Source organism: Sceloporus occidentalis, unplaced genomic scaffold (genome assembly GCF_023333645.1).
Source record: "Sceloporus occidentalis isolate IW3139 unplaced genomic scaffold, rSceOcc1.0.p SCAF_1, whole genome shotgun sequence".
In the NCBI taxonomy this organism is placed as follows: domain Eukaryota; kingdom Metazoa; phylum Chordata; class Lepidosauria; order Squamata; family Phrynosomatidae; genus Sceloporus; species Sceloporus occidentalis.
Genome location: NW_028316981.1, coordinates 27,221,644 through 27,244,880, shown reverse-complemented (window position 1 = coordinate 27,244,880; position 23,237 = coordinate 27,221,644). Strand labels below are relative to the sequence as shown.

General features: G+C 39.8%; 1 protein-coding gene across 5 annotated transcripts in view; it reads left to right on the top strand.

Annotated features, from left to right (window-relative positions):
* The window catches only part of CFAP20DC (CFAP20 domain containing), a 254,220-nt gene that overhangs the window by 79,717 nt on the left and 151,266 nt on the right, over positions 1–23,237 (top strand). For 3 of the 5 annotated variants that reach the window (XM_089518704.1, XM_089518719.1, XM_089518714.1), the window contains 2 exons: positions 4,434–4,548; positions 11,218–11,374. In XM_089518704.1, the coding sequence (XP_089374830.1) occupies positions 4,434–4,548; positions 11,218–11,374 (272 nt within the window). Of the gene's footprint in view, positions 1–871; positions 1,165–4,433; positions 4,549–11,217; positions 11,375–23,237 lie in introns of those variants that run through there. The other 2 variants (XM_089518726.1, XM_089518733.1) reach the window with 2 other exon arrangements.

Sequence of the window (23,237 nt, the reverse complement as noted above, 5' to 3'; positions counted from 1 at the left end):
GAATGTTTTGTAATAGAGGGATAACAACAAATTTATAACAATTTGTAAGAACTGGGAAGCAAAATAAACTAATAATCTGTAGTCTAATCTTGTTGCTTTTTAGTCTGTGCTCATTTTTATCTTTGATTTGAACATTAACAAATTCCCATGAATTGTTATATATAGAAGAACAAATGGAATAGGTAATCTGAGTCAATGAGTTTATCTGCACTCCTGGGTAGATTCTGCCATTTTAACTCTTGTTCTTGCTGCTTTTGCTATCGTGAGGAAAAATAGACAATCAAAGTTGAAGCTATGGAATAGAATGGAAAATTGAACTGAATATTGAACCGAAAAGTAATTTTGCTTTGAAATGTTTTGCAAATGTAGACATTAAGTGTGAAATGAATGCAACTAATGACCATAGCTGGAAGAGTTATGCACCTGCTGATCAGAGGAATATTATTATAAATGAGGTTGATTTTTCCTGTTGACTGCCTCATTCTTTCTCAATGTGGTCTCATTATTTTTCTATCACATGTCCGACCCCTTAGATATGAAGACTCAAGCATCAACATAATAAAAATTTATTAACTGCTGTAGAGCTTTTCAAATGTTTCCTGATTGTATGAGCCATATATTTTGTATTTTCACAAAGGGGGCTTACTTTTTCATTGCAAAAATAAATGTTTGAATTTCCCATAATTCATAGGTTTGAAAAATCAAAATAGCCCAATTACAGATTGCACTCCTTAATTCAGTATTCTTGGGATTTAAATTGTAAAGTAGTGTTCTCTGAACTTGAGATAAGTGTGCTTTGTAAATGGAAAGCTGTGATCCTTTACATACTTGCTTACTTGGAAACATGTCCCTGTGGAGTTTACATCAAAGTAAAATTTTATAGGTTTGGATTCCAAGATCCCAGCATATTGATTTTTACAATCTCTATCCTAAACTAATTGCTAGCCCCAGCAGCTGCAGACCTTTTGAATGAGTGTGATTTGTATAAGTGGTGACGTACTATTCAGCATCTGATTCAGTAGGTCTAGTTTTATTGGTACAAACAATCACATTTATGACTTTGTGTTCTCTCATTTTTTTGAAAAAATGTTACCTGAGCATCTAGCAAGTTTCCATCCTCAACCTGATTTATAAGGGGAGGAGGAAAAGATCAGTTATACAAAGGTTGGTGGATTTCAAAGAATGCAAAATGTTATGCCTGTGTTATGACTAGTTGAACCTCTGCTCCTACCATGGATAACCTAATCATACTGTTAGGTAATATGTTTAATAGGGAAAGCATGTTGCCAGCATATTGATTTGCCAGTGTGGTTTGATGCTATTCTGTTACGTGTTCCAGATTATGAGAACTGCTGAAATAGCTTTAGGCCATGGCTTTGAATTCTTATAGTGACAACTGGATGCCATGTTGATAATATCTATACTTCGTAATGATCACCATCTGGTAATCAGAGATGTACTGTCTGTGAACATTTAAACTGACCCTGGTTTAAAATATTATCGTTTATTTAAAATTGTAAAAAGTTCATGGATCCAGTTTTATGAGTCATGGCTACATCACTAGCTCTGGTCTTATTTAATATATATATACAATCTTTCAGAACTAAATAGGAATATAAATCCTCCTTGCACAAAAATGAAAAAACTCAATTTTTTTCTCTCTCCTTAAGTGGAATAGCCAGCATTTTATTTCACAGCTGAGATACATTCTGAGCAGAAGGTTCTTGGACAAATTTCAGAGATGCTGATGGAAAAAAGGGGGTTGCTTTTCACTGTTGTGAAAGGAGGTGAAAAATCTTATTGTGGTTGCCATTTTCTTCTGGAGAACAAGAATTTGGCAAACGTTAAGATCCAAATATCTATTTTAATCCAGGGATGAGAATTCTGAGCCTCTTTATTTATTGAATTGGAACATCCAGCATTCTTTACCATTGCTGTATATTGGCCAGGGCTGCTGATACTTTCCATCCAATAAAAACTGTATATGTATGTGTTTTTAACCTGTTTTAATTCTTAAATTATTTAACCTGTTTTATTTCTTAGCATTTTAAATTATTAAACTGCTCAGATTTGTCCTAATTTATTTTAACTGTGCCATCCTGATATATATGGAATTTGTTGTTATGTGCCTTCAAGTCGTTTCTGACTTAAAGAGACCCTAAGACCCTGTCATCATGGGGTTTTCTTGCCAAAATTTGTTCAGAAGAATATAAATGCTTAATAAATATCTGGAGGGTTGACATAATTCCCACTCTTGATATAAGACTGGGAGAGGCAACTGTTACGGGGGTTAGGAGGCTGCATTGATCTCCACCCACCAGAGAGTCCCAAACCTTAAATGACAACCCCCTCCAGAGTACACAGGTAGCGGTTTGTCACCTATAAAGATGTGGGAGGTAATTTTGGCACTTTTTTGCCCTCTGGGCACTTTTAGGCTGAACCATTTTTCTTTAAAAGGAATTAATCCAGGGGTTGACCAAAGTGCCAAAATTACCTCCCAGACTTTTAGAGGTGTTTGAGCCCCACAAAAATGGCCCTAAGAGTTCATGCAGCCGACAGTTAGCACTTTGCCCCACACCTAATTTACAGTGAAGAGGCCTGTTTTTGAAAATTGACCCAAAAGCTCAAATACCTTTATATTAACCTACCACACAAACAGTTGCCATCATACCTATACAAAACTAAAATCTTGGTTGAAGATTAAAAATATAATGTTTATTTATTGTGAGCTTTTAAAAAAAACATATTGGGGAAAGGTTTCCAGGTGTTTTGGGGGTAGTTCAGGTCTCTTAAGGGCTCTTCAGACTGGCCATTAAGACCGGCCTGGGGACAGAGGGCATTGCATCCATATGATGCACACTCTGACTCGGCCCCCCCAGGGCACCATGATACTGCGTGCCACTCCACATGGCGTGCGGCATCACAATGCTCCTCCAGTGCTGTGTCCTGACAACGCAGCACCGAAAGAGTGCCGTATAGCTGTGGCGTTGCGGCCCCAATCTGGCCTTTCCAGGGCGCAAAAAGGAGCCGCTTTTTGCAGCTCCTTTTTGCACCCTGGAAAGGCCAGATTGGGGCCGCAGCTTGCGGTTGCTGCGGCCCTGATCTGGCTAGGAAAGGGGCGGCATTGTGCCGTCCCTTAGGGGCTGTGTTTACAGCCCCTTTGTCTTTGTTTAAAAGTTGATGTAAATTGTGTTTAATCAAAACTAGTTAGATCTGCAACAAATGTCGCAGCATGATGTCCTCCTGTTGAGGATTCTAGGTATTCTAATCTATTCCGTTCCCCTTGCTCCAGTAATTCGACAGCTTTCCATAACATCTGTCTATGCTCAGTCCTCACTGAGTATTAAAGATGGTCTCTCCATAGGGTAATTTTTCTATAGCTTTTAAAATATGTCTGTAAGCTCTGCAGGTTCCTCAGGCCTACTGATATCACCCATCTGTTTATCACTGATGCCTTGAGTGGTCAACTCTCACAACATCAGAAATAGAGGGAATAACTGAACAAAGCTATGTTTTTATGAGCAGAGATTTGAAATTGTAATTTTTTTCACATTTTTTCCTTAAGGAGAAAAAATGTAGGCGATAGGAATTACAAGTGTGATGGAAATAGGTCAATAAAACAGCAACTGAATCATTTTTGAGGTCTAAAAATTTACCTTCAGGAGTAATACTCAGCTGTTTTCTGCTGGGAGAAATCTATAGAGAAATTAAGCCAACTGGAACTTTTTTGGACCACAAGGAAATGGAGCATACAAAGGAGCTTCATTATCAATCTGAACTAAAGCTGAACATCACATCACGGTAGTCTAAATCTATTAGATATGTTCAAATTCAGTATCCTAGATGTCACTGGAGGAACAACCTGAATAGTTAGCAATAAATGTGGATGTTATTAATTCAGGTTTGGAGATATGTGCTCAAGAAGTGAAAATGGCATACTATGTTTTGAATCCATCTTTAAACAAACAAAGAGCCTGTGTAAAATGGCAAGTGCATTTTTTTTTTTAAAAAAAGAAAGTCTATATGATTTCCTTTTTAGCGGGGTGACAGCATGTCCCAAGATAACACAAGCTTAAGGGGCTGAAAAAAGCATGATTGTTATAGGCTAGTGGCTTCTCAGTTCATATAAATTGAATTCTTTCATACGTTGAAGTGCTATGGAAATCTAGTGAAGAGTAGAGAGAACTGAAATAAAATTAGCATGTAAAGTGATTTTATACATCCAGGCTTGTAGCCACTAACTTTGAATTTGAGAGAGAAATCTCATTACTTATCTTGTAAAAGGGGTAATACTTAAATTCTCCACTTGCTGTCCTTGATATAAAGACTCTGCATATGAATGATAGTTTTCTATGGTTGCAGAGAGACACTGGTTTATTGAATTGATGGAGATCTTTCTCAGTGCCATCCCACTTTCATGTTTCTCCTTACAGGATAACTGATTTAGGAAAGATTAAAAGAAGATTGTATTTGTCAACGATCCACAAGGAACTGTCTGTAACCCCGCTACATGCAAAAATACCTCTAGTTATGATCAAGCGCAAAATTGTAGGTATATTTCCTGCTTTTCTTAAAATAATAGTTGACATCCCCATTTCTCTTCCGTTACAACATTGCTTTATAAAAGCATTTTAAAGGTGAACACCTTATTGCCCTGGGTTTTAGTGTACAGTATGACCCCTGTATCTGTTGGGTCAGTATCCACAACCCACTTCTGACAAAACCTATTCTCTGTAAACATTTTCTATGTCCTTTATTATATGGTATGCTTCCAGTGGAAGTTCATCATAGAGTCACATTGGAGGACCAAGAAATGTCTTGATAGATATTCTGTCTAGGAATCTCTAGGTCTTCCAGTGGGACCTGTGGTCAACTTCAGCCAGAAGTAATCCATTTCAGTAAGGTTTGTTATTATCCACAGTTTGGCATTTCCACAGTAAGTCTAGTATCCCCCTGGGATCGTACTGCACATACCGTATATACTCAACTATAAGTCGAAAAATTAATGCCCCAAAATGGACTCCAAAATCATGGGTAGACTTAGAGACAGAGCAATGAGTTTATGCTTATAAATTTCCAGAAGTGCCCACCTTCCTCTGTAGCCTTGTAACGGCTCTCTGTTTGAAGCCCCGGCACACTCTCTCATCCTCTCTCCCTCTGTGTGTGTGTGTCTGTCTGTCTGTCTGTCTGTGTGTCTTTGTTTTCCCTCTCAGTCTTCCTGCGCTGCCAGAGCTAACAAGCTGCTGCTGAGTCAAAGGACACAAACACATTGTATGCCCTGGCTTGTCCCCCGTTTTGTCTGGAAATCCTGGGGTTGAAAGGTGAAGACAGAGAAAGATCTGTCCTCCTTTTTTTCAAGCCCTGATCCTTGGGGGTCCTTGGGGTGGAGAACAGAGAAAGAGTGGGGTCTGTCCTCCTTTTGTGCAAGCCCTGATCCTTGGGGATCCTTGGGGTGGAGAGCAGTGGGGTCTATCCTCCTTTTTTGCAAGCCCTGATCCTTGGGAGTCCTTGGGGTGGAAAGCAGAGAAAGAGTGGGGTCTGTCCTCCTTTTTTTGCAAGCTGTGAGCCTTGGGAGTCCTGGGATGAAAAGCAGAGAAAGAGTGGGATCTGTCCTCCTTTTTTGTAAGGGGAGTGTGTGTGTGTGCGTGCGCGCGCGCTGAGGTTTGTTTCCCCTTTTCCATGCCGAGACTGATGCTTGGGAGAGATCCAGAGGGGGAGATATAGGGAGGGAAGTGGTGCTTTGTTCCCCCCTTTAGATCTTTTGTAACATCCTCCAGTGTTTGACCCTCGACTTATCCATGGGTCATATCAAAATCCATGATTTTGGATCCAAAAACTGCCCTCAACTTATACATGAGGTCGACTTATACATGAGTATATATGGTACCTTCAAAATATAGGAAGTTGACTTTCTGGTTTATTCCACAGTGTGGTCTTGGAATACATTTTGTAAGTGTATGCATATGTTCATTTACTCAAAGCATTACTGACAGGAGTTTTTGTAGCATAAATGTTAAATAAAATTTGATCCAGAAGCATTAATGAGTTTTACCATGGATCACAGTTCCCATAGTTACAAAAGCTTTTATTTGTGTGTTCCAAGGCTCATCCAAAAATAGGCAGAACTTAAGGATACATTTAGATGCTTTATACTGACTGAGTCCATTGGTCCCTCTGGCCTGTTGTCACTGACTAGTAGCATCTCCAGGCAAGAGTGTTTTTGGCCATACTACTGTACTAGGTTTTAAATGTGCAACCTCTATGGTCCCTCCATTTATTTTGCAGTGAAGGACCAAATAAGGGCCAGATTACTGGTTTATTGACTTTACAACACTCTGACAAGGAGTATCTCCAGAGTGAGTGGACAGGAAGGATATTTTGGAACACAACAGGGGATAAAAGAGAATCTGATCTTGTTTGATCTGTTGGCAAGAACTCATATTTTGACTTTCGGTTTTCATAAGAAATGCAGAGCATGGAGGGGGGTATTGCACCCTCTAGCAAGCCTCTTTACTTTTGTTCTAAGCTGTCCACATGTCTGGGATGTACATGCCATATTCAACATTTTTCCGGTGTTTCGTAGGTCATCGCAGCCTCTACAGCCCAAACTAGCATCCAGAGTAGAGTGTCAAAATATAGCTGGATTGAAATATCATGGGGATAGTAGGACACTTACAATCTGTTACCTCTTCTCCACACACTACTCTGGTAAATTTACCTCCCCCCCCCCCCAGTACATGCTTTAAACATGTTGGGGAGGAATCGTTATTTTAGTAGGGCGTATCTCTTGTTGTTGTGTGTCTTGAAGTCATTTTCAACTTATGGCAACTGGGATTTTCTTGGCAAGTTTCTTTCAGAGGGAGTTTGTCATTGCCATCCTTTGAGGCTGAGAGAATGTGACTTGGCCAAGGTCACCTCGTGGATTTCATGGTTCAGCGTGGATTTGGAACCCTGATCTCCAGAATCCTAGTCCAGCCCTCAAACCACTATGCCATACTGGCTGTATATAGGGCCTATATAATTAATACATTAAAATATCAGTTTTTCAGTACTGTCATTTTGAAAAATATATAGAAATAAAACACATAATATTCACTGAGGTAGGTTAGAAAAATATGAGCTATACAAGAGAGCACTTCAAAAGTGGCAAAGCTCAATTACATTATTCTGAAATTAATGTATGACTAATGACAGTGATTACTGCTTCCCTTTTAACTTTTGGTTCTCATCTAAATATTTGCTCTGTTACTCTTCAACAAAAGAGATTTCCCATTTAACTACAGCTGTATTTTGCATGAGCACATACTAACACTATCAACATTATTTTGGCATACATGGAATTTCTATAGTGTTTTTATTCTTTGTGTATGACAGTATGTTTGTAATATGTAATTTGATTCCCATTCAGTACTGATTCCATTGTTGAAGCACATGGAGTGAGATCAATATTGTCAGATTTTCCCAGAGAGATTTTCTTCTGTAGCTTTCAATGAACTGGTGTACTTTCCTACCAACTGACTGGTGTTGTAGTGAGCAAAGTAATATCAAAGTGTGTATTTCCTTCTGTTGTTTTATATATAGAATCATATATAGAATAGATCATTCTCATACCTACAGACTTGCATTGTGCTAACCCTCAACTTCTGCACATCCATGTCCTTCCACAGAAATTTGTAGTTGTGCATAACTATAGGACTGTATCACAAATTTGTCAGATGGGAATTAGTTGTAAGAAGAGAGACCAACAACTAATGGGTTCCTGCTGAGAATGTATCTGTTTGTGGGCTAAACTTAATATATAGCTCCTATTGATAAGAAAGTCTCCTCTTTCTTTTTTAAAACCTTAGGGATTCTAATTTGACATAGAAGAAATAGTATTTTCTTAACAATACTGTGGATTAAATCCAGTTGATAGTTCCAGCTAGAGTAGACTCATTGAATCAACTGCTAAATGGGAAACAATAGATATTGTATATACTCATGTATAAGTCTAGAAAAATAGGTCAAAAATGACCCCCAAAAACTGAGTTGACTTATCTACAGGTCAATGTAAGTACTGTACTTTAACTCTTATTTTAAAAAAAGAACCATCCTCTGGTGAAAAGCATGAGTATAATCTGTCCTGGAAGCACAGATCTCCCTCTTTCCTATTATCCATCCAACCTTTAGTATGAACACAAATGGTTATGCCTTCTGGAATTTTCTAAGTTCTTTGGCATCGTTTTCCTGTGCTTCATCCTTTAGATCCTTTGCTGCATGCCCCTACATTTTACCCTCCATATATCCATGGGTTATATCAAAATTTTGGCCCCAAAACCTACCCTCTCCTTTTACATGATGAGGTCAACCTATAGTTGAGTATACTCGGTATGTAATGTTCACTGGTTTCAAGACATCTACTCTAATTGGGACTGATAATTGGATTCAGGCCATGCAAACTGAGAGCTGATGATGAGAGCATCATCAGTGTTACCACTTTCCAGTGGCACAAAATAATAGCTATGGTGTCCAATGCGGAAATCTGTTTTGAATGGATTAAGATAAGTTCATACTCCTGCTAATGTTGTTTGTTTGCTATATTCATGGATTTCCAGAAGACTGTCATAATAACATGTGTATCACAACAGGTGATACACAATAGATGTGTGGTGACATCCCCCCACAATGAATGTGAAAGATGAATTCTGTATACCCATGTGAATGATATATTGTTCAGCATGTGCATATGTTCATTGTGGAATTTCCGACAAGATCAGGCAACACCAAAACTCTTAAATTGATCCTGATCTGTGAATTGAAAGATTGAGATGGAAAACAAAACCTGATTAAGATTTTAGCTCATTTATTTATTTTGCCTGTAGGAACAAAAGCTAGTCTCAATTACCCAATATTAGTCCTGACAAAAGTATTATTTCTGAACCTGGATATAAAAAGAAATTAGTTTTAAAAGCAGTGAATTTACATAATTCTACTACATACTTGTTTCAGTAGAATTCAAAAATATAGCCATGTTAGTCTGTAGAATCAGTATGTAGAGAAATTTTGCAGCACCTTTGAGACTAACTGAAGGAAAGAAGTTGGCAGCATGATCTTTTGTAGACTGTAGGCCCCATACAGACAGGCCAAAATAAAGCTGCTTCGGGTCACTTTGGAGGTATGTTGTTTCAATTATGCATGCGTCCTAAGACTCCGGAAGCTGCGCCAAAGCTGTGCTCCAGTCCATAGGACTGGATCGTGGCATTGGTGCAGCTTCCGGAGTCTTAGTATGCATGCATCATTGAAACAACATACCTCCAAAGTGACCCGAAGCAGCTTTATTTTGGCCTGTCTGTATGGGGCCTACAGTCTACTTCCTCAGATGCATATGAGGGAGTAGACTGAAGTCTACAAAAACTCATGTTGCCAACTTCATCATTTCAGTTAGTCTCAAAGGTGCTACAAGATCTCTATATATTGTTTCAGTAGCTTCATTTCTAGGGAAAGTTAGGTGGGGTACAGACCAACCAAAAAGGGTGATCTGCTGGTGCCTTGTTTTGCCGAGCAAGGAAGCTGCAGCGGACAAACCGCACGACTTCCTCATGTGGCAAAAAGAACCCACAAAAAGCGAGTTCTTTCTGTGGTGCCCTTGTGACGCCGCAGTGTGCCAATGGCACACTCGCAACATCACAAGGGGATGCGACGTGCAGACGCTAAGCATCCGTCGCGTCAAAATGGCAGTGCCATTTTGACGCCCTCATCTCGTGCTAGGGGTGAGGCACGTATGGGCGGTGCACCCTCAGCCAACCCCTAGCAAGTGACGACTGCGCTCTATAGGCTCATCTGTTCAGGGCCTTAGTGTTCATCTTTTTTCCTTTGCTCTTTCTGTTCTACCCATTCTTCCAATATTTTGTCTGTAGTGAAGGACAGAGATATTTGTAACATATTGGCATGGTAAGCAACTATTACTTAACATTTAGGTAACATTAGGTGGGATACAGACCGCTCCTTTGGGGCAGCCTGCACCCGCCCCTTTCCCCAATGGATCAAGGCCTCAGCTGCCACAGCGGCAGCCCCAGAGGCCCCGATCTGCCACTTTTCCTGGCCACGGGGAAGCAGCAAAATGCCACTTCCCCATGGCCTGGAAAGGAGTGTCCTTGGGACTTCATGCCCCAAGGACACCCCAACAGCGGAGGGGAAAGGGAGAAATGGGCTGCTCGGCCCCTTTCCCTTTATATCGCTGGCGTGGCTGTTTAAATGCCGCGCCAGCAATACGGAACTCCTTCTGGCACCGCAGAAAGGGCACCACCAGCGCCCTCCAGTGGTGCCAGGATGTCACGTCCATGGTTGTGACATCGTAATGGTGACGCCCATGTAGAAAGGGTGCCGCCATTACAACATACTAGGGGTGCGGGGTGTCTGGAAAGAACACCCCGAGGCAAACCTAGTATGTATCCAGCGGCGCCAGGATGTCATGTCTGCGTACATGACGTCGTAATGGCAGTGCCCATGTAGAAAGGACTGAACGTACTAGGGACCCAAGGCAACCTTAGTACATATCCAGGGCGGCGCTCTGGATACCACCATTAATTCATGGAGAGCCACTGTAGTGGTTTGAGTGTTGGACTCAAGAAATCAGGATTTGATTCCGCACTCGAGTATAAAAACTGACTGGGTGACCTTGGGCAAATCCCACTCACTCAGCTTCAGAGAATGGCAATGGCAAACCCCCTCTGAAGAAACATGCCAAGAAAATCCTATGATAGGTTTGCCCTAGAGTCTCCATAAGTCAAAATCGACTTGGAGGCACACAACAACACAAAATCAAAAACAACTCATTTAAAGAGGAAAGTAATCACAAAGTGTACATAAGTGCTGTTCAAAGTGGATGTCTCTGGACCAGTGCTAGTCTGAGAGCCGTCGACTGCTAGTCCACAGCGAGTTTCCAGGACAGAAAGAAAGATTTGTGGCAAGTGGACAAAAATGGTGCTAATCCCTGGAACATTGAAGGGAGAGGGAAACAATTGGTTCCTTAGATCAGATAACTAAGGAAGCAGTGGTGTAAACTGTTAGGGTCCCTTTAGTATCCATGCCAAGGTTCAGATGTGTTTTTGGAGTGGCTGCAGATACAGACACATAGACACACAAGCTCTTTTATTATTATAGGTAGCAGATTTTGATATTGGTTTCTACTTCAACTTATGCAACGAAGTCACTAAAACCTATTTTTCTCTTTTCTAGTGGTGCAATCTGTGCATTGACTTGGTAGCTTTCACCAGTGAGATATTCAAAGGAGCTGTTTTCCAGTCACTGGATGGCATCATAGTTTCAGCTAATTGTAAGCTGCGAAAGATCTTCACTCTGAAATCAAAGCCCATGGACACAGCTGATGAAGATGGTGTGTTAACTTGGACCTCCTGGAAGTCCATTAGATATCAATGCCAAGCCTGTCTTGTCAATTTTTTTGTAATTATTTGAGAGTTTAAATTATTTCATTGCGATTAATGTGAGCACAGGTCATGCATTCTCTGGCTCATGACATTAGTTAAGTGTAGTTACAATGTAGGTAGACACTTAAATTTTTTTAAAGTACAGCCTTCATTAAAACTGCATTGTGGAAAAGATTCCATCTTTAAATTAGCATACAAAACTGCTAATAATCTTCTGCCAGCTACCTTTAGATAAGTATTTCATTAAGCATTTTGAAAGAGAGCTTGTTATTTAATTATCATAGAGCTCTTCTGTGAAGAGACTTCATTTACTCAAAATGGCTTGTAAAGAGAAAACTGTGAAGAGTATCCATATAAAATCTAGCCATTATTAGAAACGGGACAGTTAAAGAAGAAAATAGATAGTTGTTGATGGACTTCACATTAACTCTTCCCAATATTATTGGTGAAAAAAATCCTATTGCTTATCAACAACATATTAATATTTGCACTTAGTATTGGTATTATGTGTATGTAAGTCAGCTTTTTCCTGTGGTTCTACAGAATCTAGGCTAAATTTCACCCCTCTTTTTCTTCAGATTAATCAGCCCCCCCCAGCTCTTTCCCACAAGGAAGCTTTAAAATGCTTGTGGCCAGAAATAACTCAGGCCTGCTTATTTTGCTTGTTAATGTAAATTTTTCCTCGAACCTGATCATTCTTTGCTTTTTGGCACATGATATTCAGGATTGCTTAGGGTTCTGTCTTGGGGACGTAGACCTTTTGGAGCAGGAATTTTGATTTGATGGTCTTTCCTCCAATCTAACTCCCTTATCTTATAAATTTTCCTTCTTCTACCAAGCTTGTCACTTCTCCACGTCAAAATAAGCTTGTCATGAAAATTTCCTTTTTCTACAAATCTATACCCAACACAGACATTTATGTATTTAAATATTTATACCCTGCCCTACATCAGTGATCTGAACTCAACTTACAAAAAGCGTAAAAACAAGAGAAAGGTTTTCGTCGCCTTTTTAAAAGCCTTGAGTGAGGGTAATTGGCCAATCTCTTCCGGCAGGTAATTCCAAGTTTTTGGAGCCATAACAGAAAAGGACCTCCAGGAGGTAACCACCAGTCTGGTCTTTCTAGATTGTAAAAGGTTTTTCCCGGAGGATCGGAGTGTACGGGAAGGATTGTATGGGAGGAGGCGTTCCTTCAAGTAGACTGGACCCAGATCATGTAGGGCTCTATAGGTGATAACCAACACCTTGTACTGTGCCTGGAAGCTAATAGGCAGCCAATGCAGTGATTTTAAAATAGGTGTACAGTAATATGGTCGAACTTGGATTTTCCGGCAACCAGTCTGGCTGCCATGTTTTGAATCAATTGGAGCTTCCGGATGTGGCACAAAGGTTGCCCCATGTAGAGCGCATTGCAGAAATCAAGGCAAGAGGTTACTAGAGCATGTACGACCATTTCTAGGTCCCGCTGCTCCAGGTAGGGGCGCAACTGGCTTATCAGCCGAAACTAATAACAGGCACTACTGGCTGTCGCATCAATCTGAGAAGACAGTTGAAGCGATGAATCCAGGAGCACTCCAGAGCTGCGGACACAATCTTTCAGGGGAAGTGTAACCCCATCTAGAACTGGCAAACTTATCTCCATACCCGGATTGGGGTTACCTATCACGAGTACCTCCGTTTTATTTGGATTCAGCATAAGTCTATTTTCCCTCATCCAATCCATTACCGACTTCAGGCAGTCATTCAAGGGGGAGATGCCCTTCTTGGTCACTGAAGCAGCCCGAGATGAGTTAATGAGGCCCAAAGGCTTTGATGAACAGCCAAGTTTTAATTTGGCATTTAAATGATGAGTGTCAGTGCTAATCGAGTCTCCAATCGCATTGGTGCCAGTCAAGGGGGAGGGCATCCCACAGTTGGCATGCTATGGCTGAGAAGGCTCTCTACCATGTCCCAGTGGAAGATCTTAATTTGCCATTTGTCTTTTCCAGTTCCTGGTCTTCTATCATATTTAACAAATACACCATCGGGTCAGGAGACATGGTAAATTTAAATATCTTTTTCATTTCTCCGTGAATCCTCTTCCAATATTGTTTGGCCTTATCACATAACCACCAGCTATGCAAATAAGTCCCTAGTTCCTTTTGACATTTCCAACATAAACCCTCCATGCCCTTGTACATTTTAGATATCCTGTGTGGGGTTAAATACCACCTGAAGATCGAGTTATAACAATTCTCTTTAAGTTCTACATTGTTTGTAAATTTAATTCTTTTTTTCCATGTGCTTTCCCACTGCCCTAGCCTTATACTTCGATTCAAGTCTCTTGCCCACGCAATCATATATTCTTTGACAACCTCCTCTTCCATTTCCATTCCCAGGATCATATTATAAAAATTGGATATTACTTTTATTTTAGAGCCACCTGTGATTATTTTTTCTAGCTCTGGGATAGCTAATGTAAAACCTATTCCAGTCTGGTCATTTTTAAATCTCTCGTACAGCTGTCTGTAAGAGAACCAGTTGATGGCAAAACCCTCACTACTAATCTCTTCCTGCGTTTTAATTTTCTCTTTACCTTGATCCATTTTGATGATATCCTTATACGTAATCCATCTATCCTCACTATACACTTCCCTCTTCAAAAAGGCCTCACCCGGAGATGCCCATAAGGGTATCTTTGGGCACCATCTTCTTCTATATTTCACCCATACCTGCAATAATGTTTTACGGACGTAATGGCAATTAAATTCTCTGTCTACTTTAACTTTTTCGTAAAATAAGTAAGCATGAAGACCGAATTTTAGCCCGAAGCTTTCCAACGACAACATTCTATCTTTCTCCAATTTAAACCAATCAAGTAACCAATCAAATACACAAGCATAAAAGTACCATTTAAAATTAGGGAGACCCAGACCGCCTTTTTCCGTCTTATCCTGCATAATCTTCATTTTAATTCTAGGTTTTTTATTTTGCCAAATAAATTTTGAAATATCTTTTTGCCAATCTTTAAATGCCGAATCCTTCGTAATAATAGGAATGTTTTGGAATAGAAACATCAATTTAGGGAGTATTGCCATCTTTACTACTGCTATCCTACCAAGCCAGGAAATTTGTAAATGCTGCCACCTCTCCAGGTCCCTTTTAATTTCTTTCCATACCTTTATATAGTTGTTTTGGTATAATTCCGTGTTCTTCGTCGACAGAATGATCCCTAAATATTTTACTTGCTTTTTCCTTTGGAAAGCTGTTATCTTCACGATTTTTTCTATGTCTTTATCTGGGATATTCATAGTCAACATCATTGTTTTTTTCTGATTAATCCTATACCCTGATACTTTACCGTAGTCCTTAAGAATCTTCATGAGGTGGTCTGCACATTCCGAAATATTAGATATGGTAAGGACCACGTCATCAGCGTATGTTCGAAGTTTGTAATTATAGTTTTTGATCCTTATTCCACCAATTACAGTATCATTTCTAATCTTATTCAATAGTACCTCCAAAGTCACTATAAATAATAGCGGGGCAAGTGGACAACCTTGCCTAACACCTTTAGAAATTTTAAACATCGTTGATCTTTCCCCGTTAATTGACACCGTCGCTTCTTGGTTGTGGTAAATTTTTGTTATCCATTTTAGAAAGGTCTCTCCCACATCTAACTTTTTCAATACCGCAAACATGAAATTCCATCTAACATTATCAAAAGCCTTCTCGGCGTCAAGAAATATCATTGCCAATTCCTTATTCAATTTTTTTTCGTGCATTTCGATTAAATTTAATAAATTTCTTATATTATCTCTAATTCTCCTTTTTGGCAAAAAACCATTTTGATCCTCATGTATCCAATTAATTAAAACCTTTTTAAATCTTTCAGCCAGAATTGAAGCCATTAATTTGTAGTCCGAATTTAGCAAGGAAATTGGTCTATAATTTTTTGGTTCCAATATTGGTTTATCTTAATCCTCAGGCAGGCACGTATGGAGGGAGGCATTCCCTCAGGTATCACATAGGTGTTCAAATAGTTATTCCCTCAAGGTTCCAATTTGTTTAGGACTCTACAGACTGGAATGTATTGGTAGCCAGTACAATTCTTTTAATATTGGTATGATAAGCTGATAGGCCCCCAGTGGCAACGATGGATCTAGGAATAGTCCCAAGCTGCATAGTTGCTCCTTCAAAAGGAGTGCAACCATATCCAGGACAGGCTGTTTACCCATTTCCCAGATTCAAAAACCAGCAACCCACAGAGCATTCTTCTTACTGGAATTCAGTTTTAGTTTATTGGCCCTTTTCATAACTCACCCTCTAGAGCTGGACAGATGGAGAGGATGGCAGATTTCTAGGGAACTGCAGCTCCTGATTAATGTGGTCTTCCTTAGTCAAAGGAACTGGGAGCTGAAGCGGCAGGGGAAGCTTTCGACCAGGAGATTGCAGACTTTGAAGACCCTCTGCCATCATTCAGCGAGCAAGGAAGAGACAAGGGGAGTTTGCACCAATCCCAGCGACTGATAAGTAGGAGACACTGACCTAATTAGGCACCTGGTATTTTGAGACAGCAACCTATAAATCCCCTAGTCACAGCCTGGCATCTTTGTTGCTTTCAACCCCCCTTCTTGACAACTAGCAGTACCCTTCTGTGTTAGTGCTTTGGACTGGCTACAATTTATAGTTGTTTTACTTCTTGCTGGCTTTGTTTATCTGGACTACTGACTTGCTGAGTAACTCCTGGACCAGCTGACAAGGATCCTCTTGCTTCTCCCTTCATCCTGCTGGATACTCAAACCGGCTTCAGGACGGGATATGGGGTGGAAACTGCCATGGTTGCTCTGGCTGACGATCTTCATCTAGGCATTGACAGAGGAAGCGTGACCCTGTTGGGGCTTCTAGACCTCTCAGCGGCCTTCGACACAATAGATCATGACATCTTCTTGGAACGCCTGGGAGAGATAGGAATCAGTGGCACTGCACTCCAGTGGTTCCGGTCCTTCCTTTCTGGTAGATTCCAGAGGGTGATGCTCGGGGACAGTCGCTCCTTGAAAACGGAGCTTAAATGTGGCGTCCCTCAAGGCGCCATACTGTCCCTGATGCTATTCAACATTTATATGAAGCCACTGGGAGAAATCATTCGCAGACATGGGGCAGGGTGTTATCAGTATGCTGATGGCACCCAAATATATTTCTCCATGTCCCGATCAGCAGCTATGACAACAGATAGCATTTCTCCTCTCAATCAGTGTCTTGAAGCGGTAATGGGCTGGATGAGGAAAAACAAACTCAGGCTGAAACCAGACATAACGGAGGTACTTACAGTAGGGCCCCCCAAACCAGGTATAGGGTTGCAACCTCCAGACCTAGATGGGGTCACGCTCTCCACAAAGGACTGTGTTTGCAGTCTGGGGGTGCTCCTAGATCCGTCGCTTCACATGAGAAATCAGGTGAATACGACAATCAGGAGCGCCTGTTATCAGCTTCAGCTGATATGCCAGCTGCGCACTTTCCTGGAAGTAAAGGATCTAGAAACTGTTGTACATTCACTGGTAACTTCACGACTTGATTTCTGTAATGCACTCTACATGGGGCTACCCTTGTGCCTAGTCCGGAAACTTCAACTACTGCAAAATATGGCAGCCAGGCTGATCTCTGGAAAAACTAGGAGTGACCGAATAACACCCATCCTAAAATCTCTTCACTGGCTGCCTATTAGTTTCCGGGCACAGTACAAGGTGTTGGTTATAACCTTTAAAGCCCTACATGGCTTGGGCCCAACCTATTTGAGGGATCGACTACTCCCACATAATCCGCCCCGCACCCTCAGGTCCTCTGGAAGGAATCTATTGCAGCCTTTAAAAACCAGACTAACTGCTACCTCAGAGGGCCTTCTCTGCAATTGCTCCCAAACTATGGAATGGCCTGCCAGACAAGATCCGTCAAATTGGTGCTTAGACAGCTTTAAAAAAGTTGTCAAGACGGATCTCTTCCGGCAGGCCTTTCCTGAATAAAAGTGCCCAGCCACAGAATGACTGCCCCCCACATCATGTATTAGCCCACCGCTTTGTCTTTGTTGTATTTTATTGTGTTTTTAATAGATATTTTTAATTGTAATATGTTTAATCCTGTTTTAAGGGAGGGAATTTGGGACATATGGATTTTAATGTGTTGTGAGCCACTTTGATTGTCTTGTCACAGAAAAGCGGGATACAAATAAAAGTTTTATTATTAATTTATTATTACTCTGTGGCTGACCTGGACTGAATTAACTACTCAACAGCTCTTATACTGTAAGCACTTGATTTTTGGGATACTTGCTGACTGGACATCCCTCATGCAGCCCATTACAGCATCTAAGCACTGGGCCAGCACCTGCACAGCCCCAGCTGACTCAGATGATGACAAGGAGAAATAAAACTGACTGTCATTAGCATACTGAGGGCACCCTATTCCAAATGCCCTTGTGACCTCCTCCAGTGGCTTCCTGTAGATATTGAACAGAATGGGTGATAAGATGGAATCTTGTGTCACCCCATAGCTTAATAGCCGGGCTAAACACGAATCCCCCAAAGCTAGTCTCTCGAACCAGCCCTCTAGATAGGAACAGAACAACTGCGGAACAATTCTCCTACTCATATCCCACAGTGCTGGTCTAGTAAGATATCATGAACAAAGGTCCTGTTTGTAATATTAATGGTCCTACATATTTTTTATTTTATTTTATTTGGACTAAAGACATTCTAACTAACAAATAAATAATCAAACAAACAAAGCATACAAAAGAAAAAAGAAAAACATATAATAAACATTCAACTGTACTAATGACATCTATACATTATATTTTAATGATAATAAAAAAACTTTATAATCTGTATTCTAATACCATTGTTATTTTCTTACATTTTAAATAACCCGACGCATTTCAGCCTCTATCAAAATTACCCCCATTCAGTCTGCACCATAAAATATAAATAAAATTCCATTAAATATGTTGCCCTGGGCAACACAAAGTCAGTTATACTGTCTACAAACATATAAAATACTTACAAATGCAAACATTCCAGGTACCAAGGATCTCAGGGGATATCATTTTCTAGTCAGAGAAAAATTCCACTGTCCATGGCATCTGGAATGCTAATGTTGCAGATACCAAGGATGAGTAAAAGATTCTAATGGGCATGATAGAGAGTGTGATCCAAACTGCAGAATACCAGAATGATGGTATTTGGTTTGCAGACTGGATTAATGTTTTATCTCAGAGCATCGCCATCACCAGCCCTGCCAAACTTCAGTGGCACCATTAGTTGAAATATACCAATGTCTAAGGTAAAGGAGAATTCTCATTATGGAAGGCAGCAGTGGATGACACCTAGGGGAAGGCAGCAGTCAGTGTGCTATTGAAAATGTTTTGAAGTTTTATTAGCTCAGCTTCTCAGATGTAGTGAAATGGATCTCTGCTTGCCCAGAGAGAGGAACTGTCAGTGGCTGTGGGCATTCTTGTTGGCCATTAGTGGGAAAGGAGAACGTTTTAGATGATTGCCTGCAATTAGAGTCTCCCCAGAACCAGGTGGTAAATTTTGAATGTTCCTGTTAGTGAGCAAATGTGTCTTGATTTAAACAGACTGTGTTTTTTCAGCCTGGGCTATACTCCTGTGATCCAAGTACTTTAGTGAGTGTTTTTTTAAAAGAAAAAGATGATACTGTAGATATGCCATTTTAATTTTCTGTTTATTCTCTCCAGGTAATTTGAATTTGTAAGGCTTTCAAGAACCATCATTTTGTTTTTCAGAGCTGTACCATCTGTGCAAACAGCCTTTTGCCATCCATTACCTAGTTGATTTGTTATGTGTCAGTGGGATGGGGGGATGTCTGTCATATTGAAATGTTTATTGAGTGGTGCTCACAATGGTGACAGCTGAACATGGTGCTCTACCAGCTGAAGGCAAGGGAGAATTGGCATTGCTTTCCAGTCAGGCTGACATGGAGGTAGATTCTGCCTGTTATGTGCTATACTATAAAGGACATAGGATCATAAAGATGAATTGCAGTATCTCTCCTAGTTAGATTAGTGAGTATCTTGAAGCTTGCTATCAGACCATTTCCCATTGTGACTAGGAGAAGGAGTTTCTCTGTCCTTTTGAGATTTTGATGACTTCTCTGTATGTCTGTTTTGTGTCTCAAGACAGAATATATTTGAAACATTTTATCCTGCCTTTCCACAGCTTCACCATGCCTGCATAACATCATAAAGCAACCATTTTAATGTAATACAGTAAAAATCAACACAATCAAAACAGACTTATAACCCAAAATGCAGACAGTTATAAACAGAAGAGGTTGATCAGCAGCCTAAATCTAGCAGCCTTCCAAAAGAGAAAGAAGACACACAGCCAAGTCTCTCATCAGGGAAGTCATTTCAATACTTGATACAAATAAAGTAGACATACAGACCTTTGCTATATATACAGTGAAAACACAAGGAGCAGAGCCACATCAATTGAACAAAGGTAGCTCTTATTTTTGTGACAAACATATCAGGTTTGTCATCCTTCAAGAGCTACAAGGAATGTCTGTTTCTGTCTTGGTAAAGTAATCCTACCTTACCAATCTTTTGAAGTCCTATGGGGGCATCACCAAGTATGTTGAAAACAGTAATTCACTGTAGATCTTAGATGCTTAAATTCCCCAAAGGGGTTTGATAACATCCCTCAATGAAGTTTATTGAGTATATTTAGTATTCATATAACAAGAGAACACTACATCTTTCAGACTATTAAATGAAAGAAGAGAACAGAAGTAAACAGGTTGATCTTGTGGCAGGAAATAAGGAGATCCTCCAGGAATCTGTTCTGAGACTAGTGCTGTTCATATTGTTCATAAATTGAGTTGCTGTGAGCTTTGGATGACCCAATTATTTGAAGTGGTGAAAACTGAAACAGACTGTGAAGAGCTCCATTTGAGTGAATGGCATAAAGGGATACTTTGGGTACATGTGGGAAATACTTCTGTAAAGGACACTTTTGGTAAATTCATCTGCATGCAATCTTTGCATCAGGCTACAGCTTAACCAGGGAACTATGCCTCAGTTTACTCAGAGGACCCAGACTTGACACTTCCCGAGTATTTGTACACAACGCCTGGTGTTTTTATAAAAAGAGTGAGTAGAAATTGGTCTGATTTGTGAAACAATGCAAGCTAATTATCTTGCACTGAATTTGGGAAACTTTCTATTCATTTTAATCAGGATTAAAGCAGTGAGACTGAGCCTTTGGGGTGATCCATGGAATTGAGAATCAGGCGGATAAGGAGATTTCTTTTTGCAAATCTCTTTGGATATTTCTCTGGAGGCTGAGCTATATCCTCACATTTTGTTTCAGTGTTTTCTTATTATGCTGCAAAGCTGATACAGAATGATTGGTTTGTTCAGCTGTTCTCTTTTTGGCCTCTTCCTTCCTTTCTCTAGTTGAAGTTCTTTTGTTTGTTTTGTTCTAGTATTATGGCTGATTACAGAGAACAGTGCTATCCAGTATGGTTCTGCTGTTCTTTTTTAAAAATATATTTATTAATAATTTTCAAAATAGAAGCATATATACATACACAGATTTTAAAAAAGACAAACATAAATGAAACAAAACAGTGACAAAGCAAAACAACAGTAACAAAAAGAAAAAAAATACAGTGGGCTATTCTTATCCGTGGGGCAGGATTCGTTCCAGACCCGCCATGGATGAAAAAAAAAATCACAGGATCTCAAGTTTCACAGTTTGCAGTTGCAGTGCATGCGCTTGCAGCTGCTGTACCAGAGCAGCAGGCACACACTGCCATTAATAGAAATAGGATTTGCCATCCATGGATGCTGAAATCTGCAGATGGCAAGGCCAGGGTTGGGGAGGGAGGGCTGTATACTGTAATGACATTTACTGCATCTCCTTCCATATATGGTGATGGGGAATACAGTGGTTTGGACAGTTCTAAATGTAGTGTTCATTTGTATCTCTTTACTATTTAGGATTTTGTCTGTTCTTTTCATAGCTTCCCTTCTCATTCCTAGTCTTCTGATTTCTTGACTGCATTCTCCATTATGATCAATGTTTGATTCTAGGTACCGAAACTCTTACTATTTTGATGTAGAATATTTCAGTGGCCCTTGAGGTCTCTTCCAATTCTATGATTTCCCCATTTTCTAGGTAGATTTTATGTATTTCTCCTGTGGTCATTTGTTTTCTTTATGTTGAGCACTAAGCCTGCCTTTGCACCTTCATCTTTGATTTTCCTTAGTAACTGTTCCAAATCTATAATGTTTTCTGCTAGTAGTATGGTGCTGTTCTCATATCTTAGATATAATATCTAGATGTAATATCTAGATATACTTAGTAGTATGGTGTCATCTGCATATCTCTTCCCTTTACCTCCCCAATAATAAAAAAGCCTTTCCTCTTTTCTCTAACTGCCACTTAATCCCATATTCTTATTTCTCCTCCCTTCCTTATCTTATCATTATTTATTCTTCAGTAAATAACTATCATATACCAATGTTTCTTTCCTAAATCTTAAAGCAAAACCCCCTTAACTTTACTTTCTAAATGTCAAATCCCTGTTCAGAACAAATGCTGTTCTGTAGTAATTTGCTTGTACATCACCAATATCAACACAGCTCTGAGAAGTGGCCTGGTTGAGCAATATGCATGGCTGTGGGATGAGGTTTATAGTCTCAGGAAACCACCCCACAATGTATGCATTAAAAATAACCAGCAGCAGAACAAAAAAGAGTAGTCTGTTGTTTTTCAATCAAATCTGTAAAGAGCAAAAGTGCTATACTTCTATAACTCTTCTGGATAGCAAGGGTGTTTCTGGTTCATCCTGGTACGGAGAGGATATGTATTGGCAGTGCTCCTCCACTGCTAAGTGGGATAGAAGCAAGTCAGGGTGACACAGCAACTGAACCAAAGACCCCAGTTTTGGCCATTTGTTCGATTTGCTTACTGGCTTTCTTCAAATGTAATGACTTCTATGGAAGAGTAGCAAGAAGAAAGTCATTGCTGAAATCACATGGACAACATGGGTATATCAGATACTTGGGAGAAATCACCATGGTCTGAATTGTGAGACCAGCTAATTGTTGAGTGTATTTTAATAGCAAAACCCCTCCACCCTGAAATCTAATTAATTCTTATCCCCATACATAAATTATTTTAACAGTAAGCTAACAGCAATCATGCATATGTAATTATGCTTCCTAGAAAAGATATAACGGCTGGTGATTAGTTGAAGATTTAGGGAACTCGAAGGGCTGAAATCATTGTCTTGTCCAACCCTCTTCTAAAAAGGCAGGACTATAATTCTTTATAACCCTAAAGAGTTTAAATTATGTGAGCCAAACAAGAGCCCTTTGGTAATCCAGTATAGGGCATACTGTTTTGCTGTATGTAACCTGGAACATCCACAAACCCGAGCCAAATGTCACCTTATGCAGCTTTTTTTATTATATGACTAAATAACAGAAGGGATATACTACTGAGGTTATATCAGTTATTTGAGACATGCCTCATTAGTTTAAAATGTATCAGTACTCACACATTTAAGGAATGTTGCAGCATTATATAATTTGTTTCTGTGTTTCTGGGCATTCTGACATATCGTTTAAAAGCTAAGTGATCCTGTCCATTTGAGGTAATGAAGATCCCAAGGACTGCTGACTCCTAATTTAGAAATAATAAATTGTTCTCTATCCAGAAGTAATTGTGATATTGAACTGAGATGTGAAAGATTTTGATATCAAACACATGTGAGGTTCTTTTTATTTGCTTTATTTTTTTCATCTTT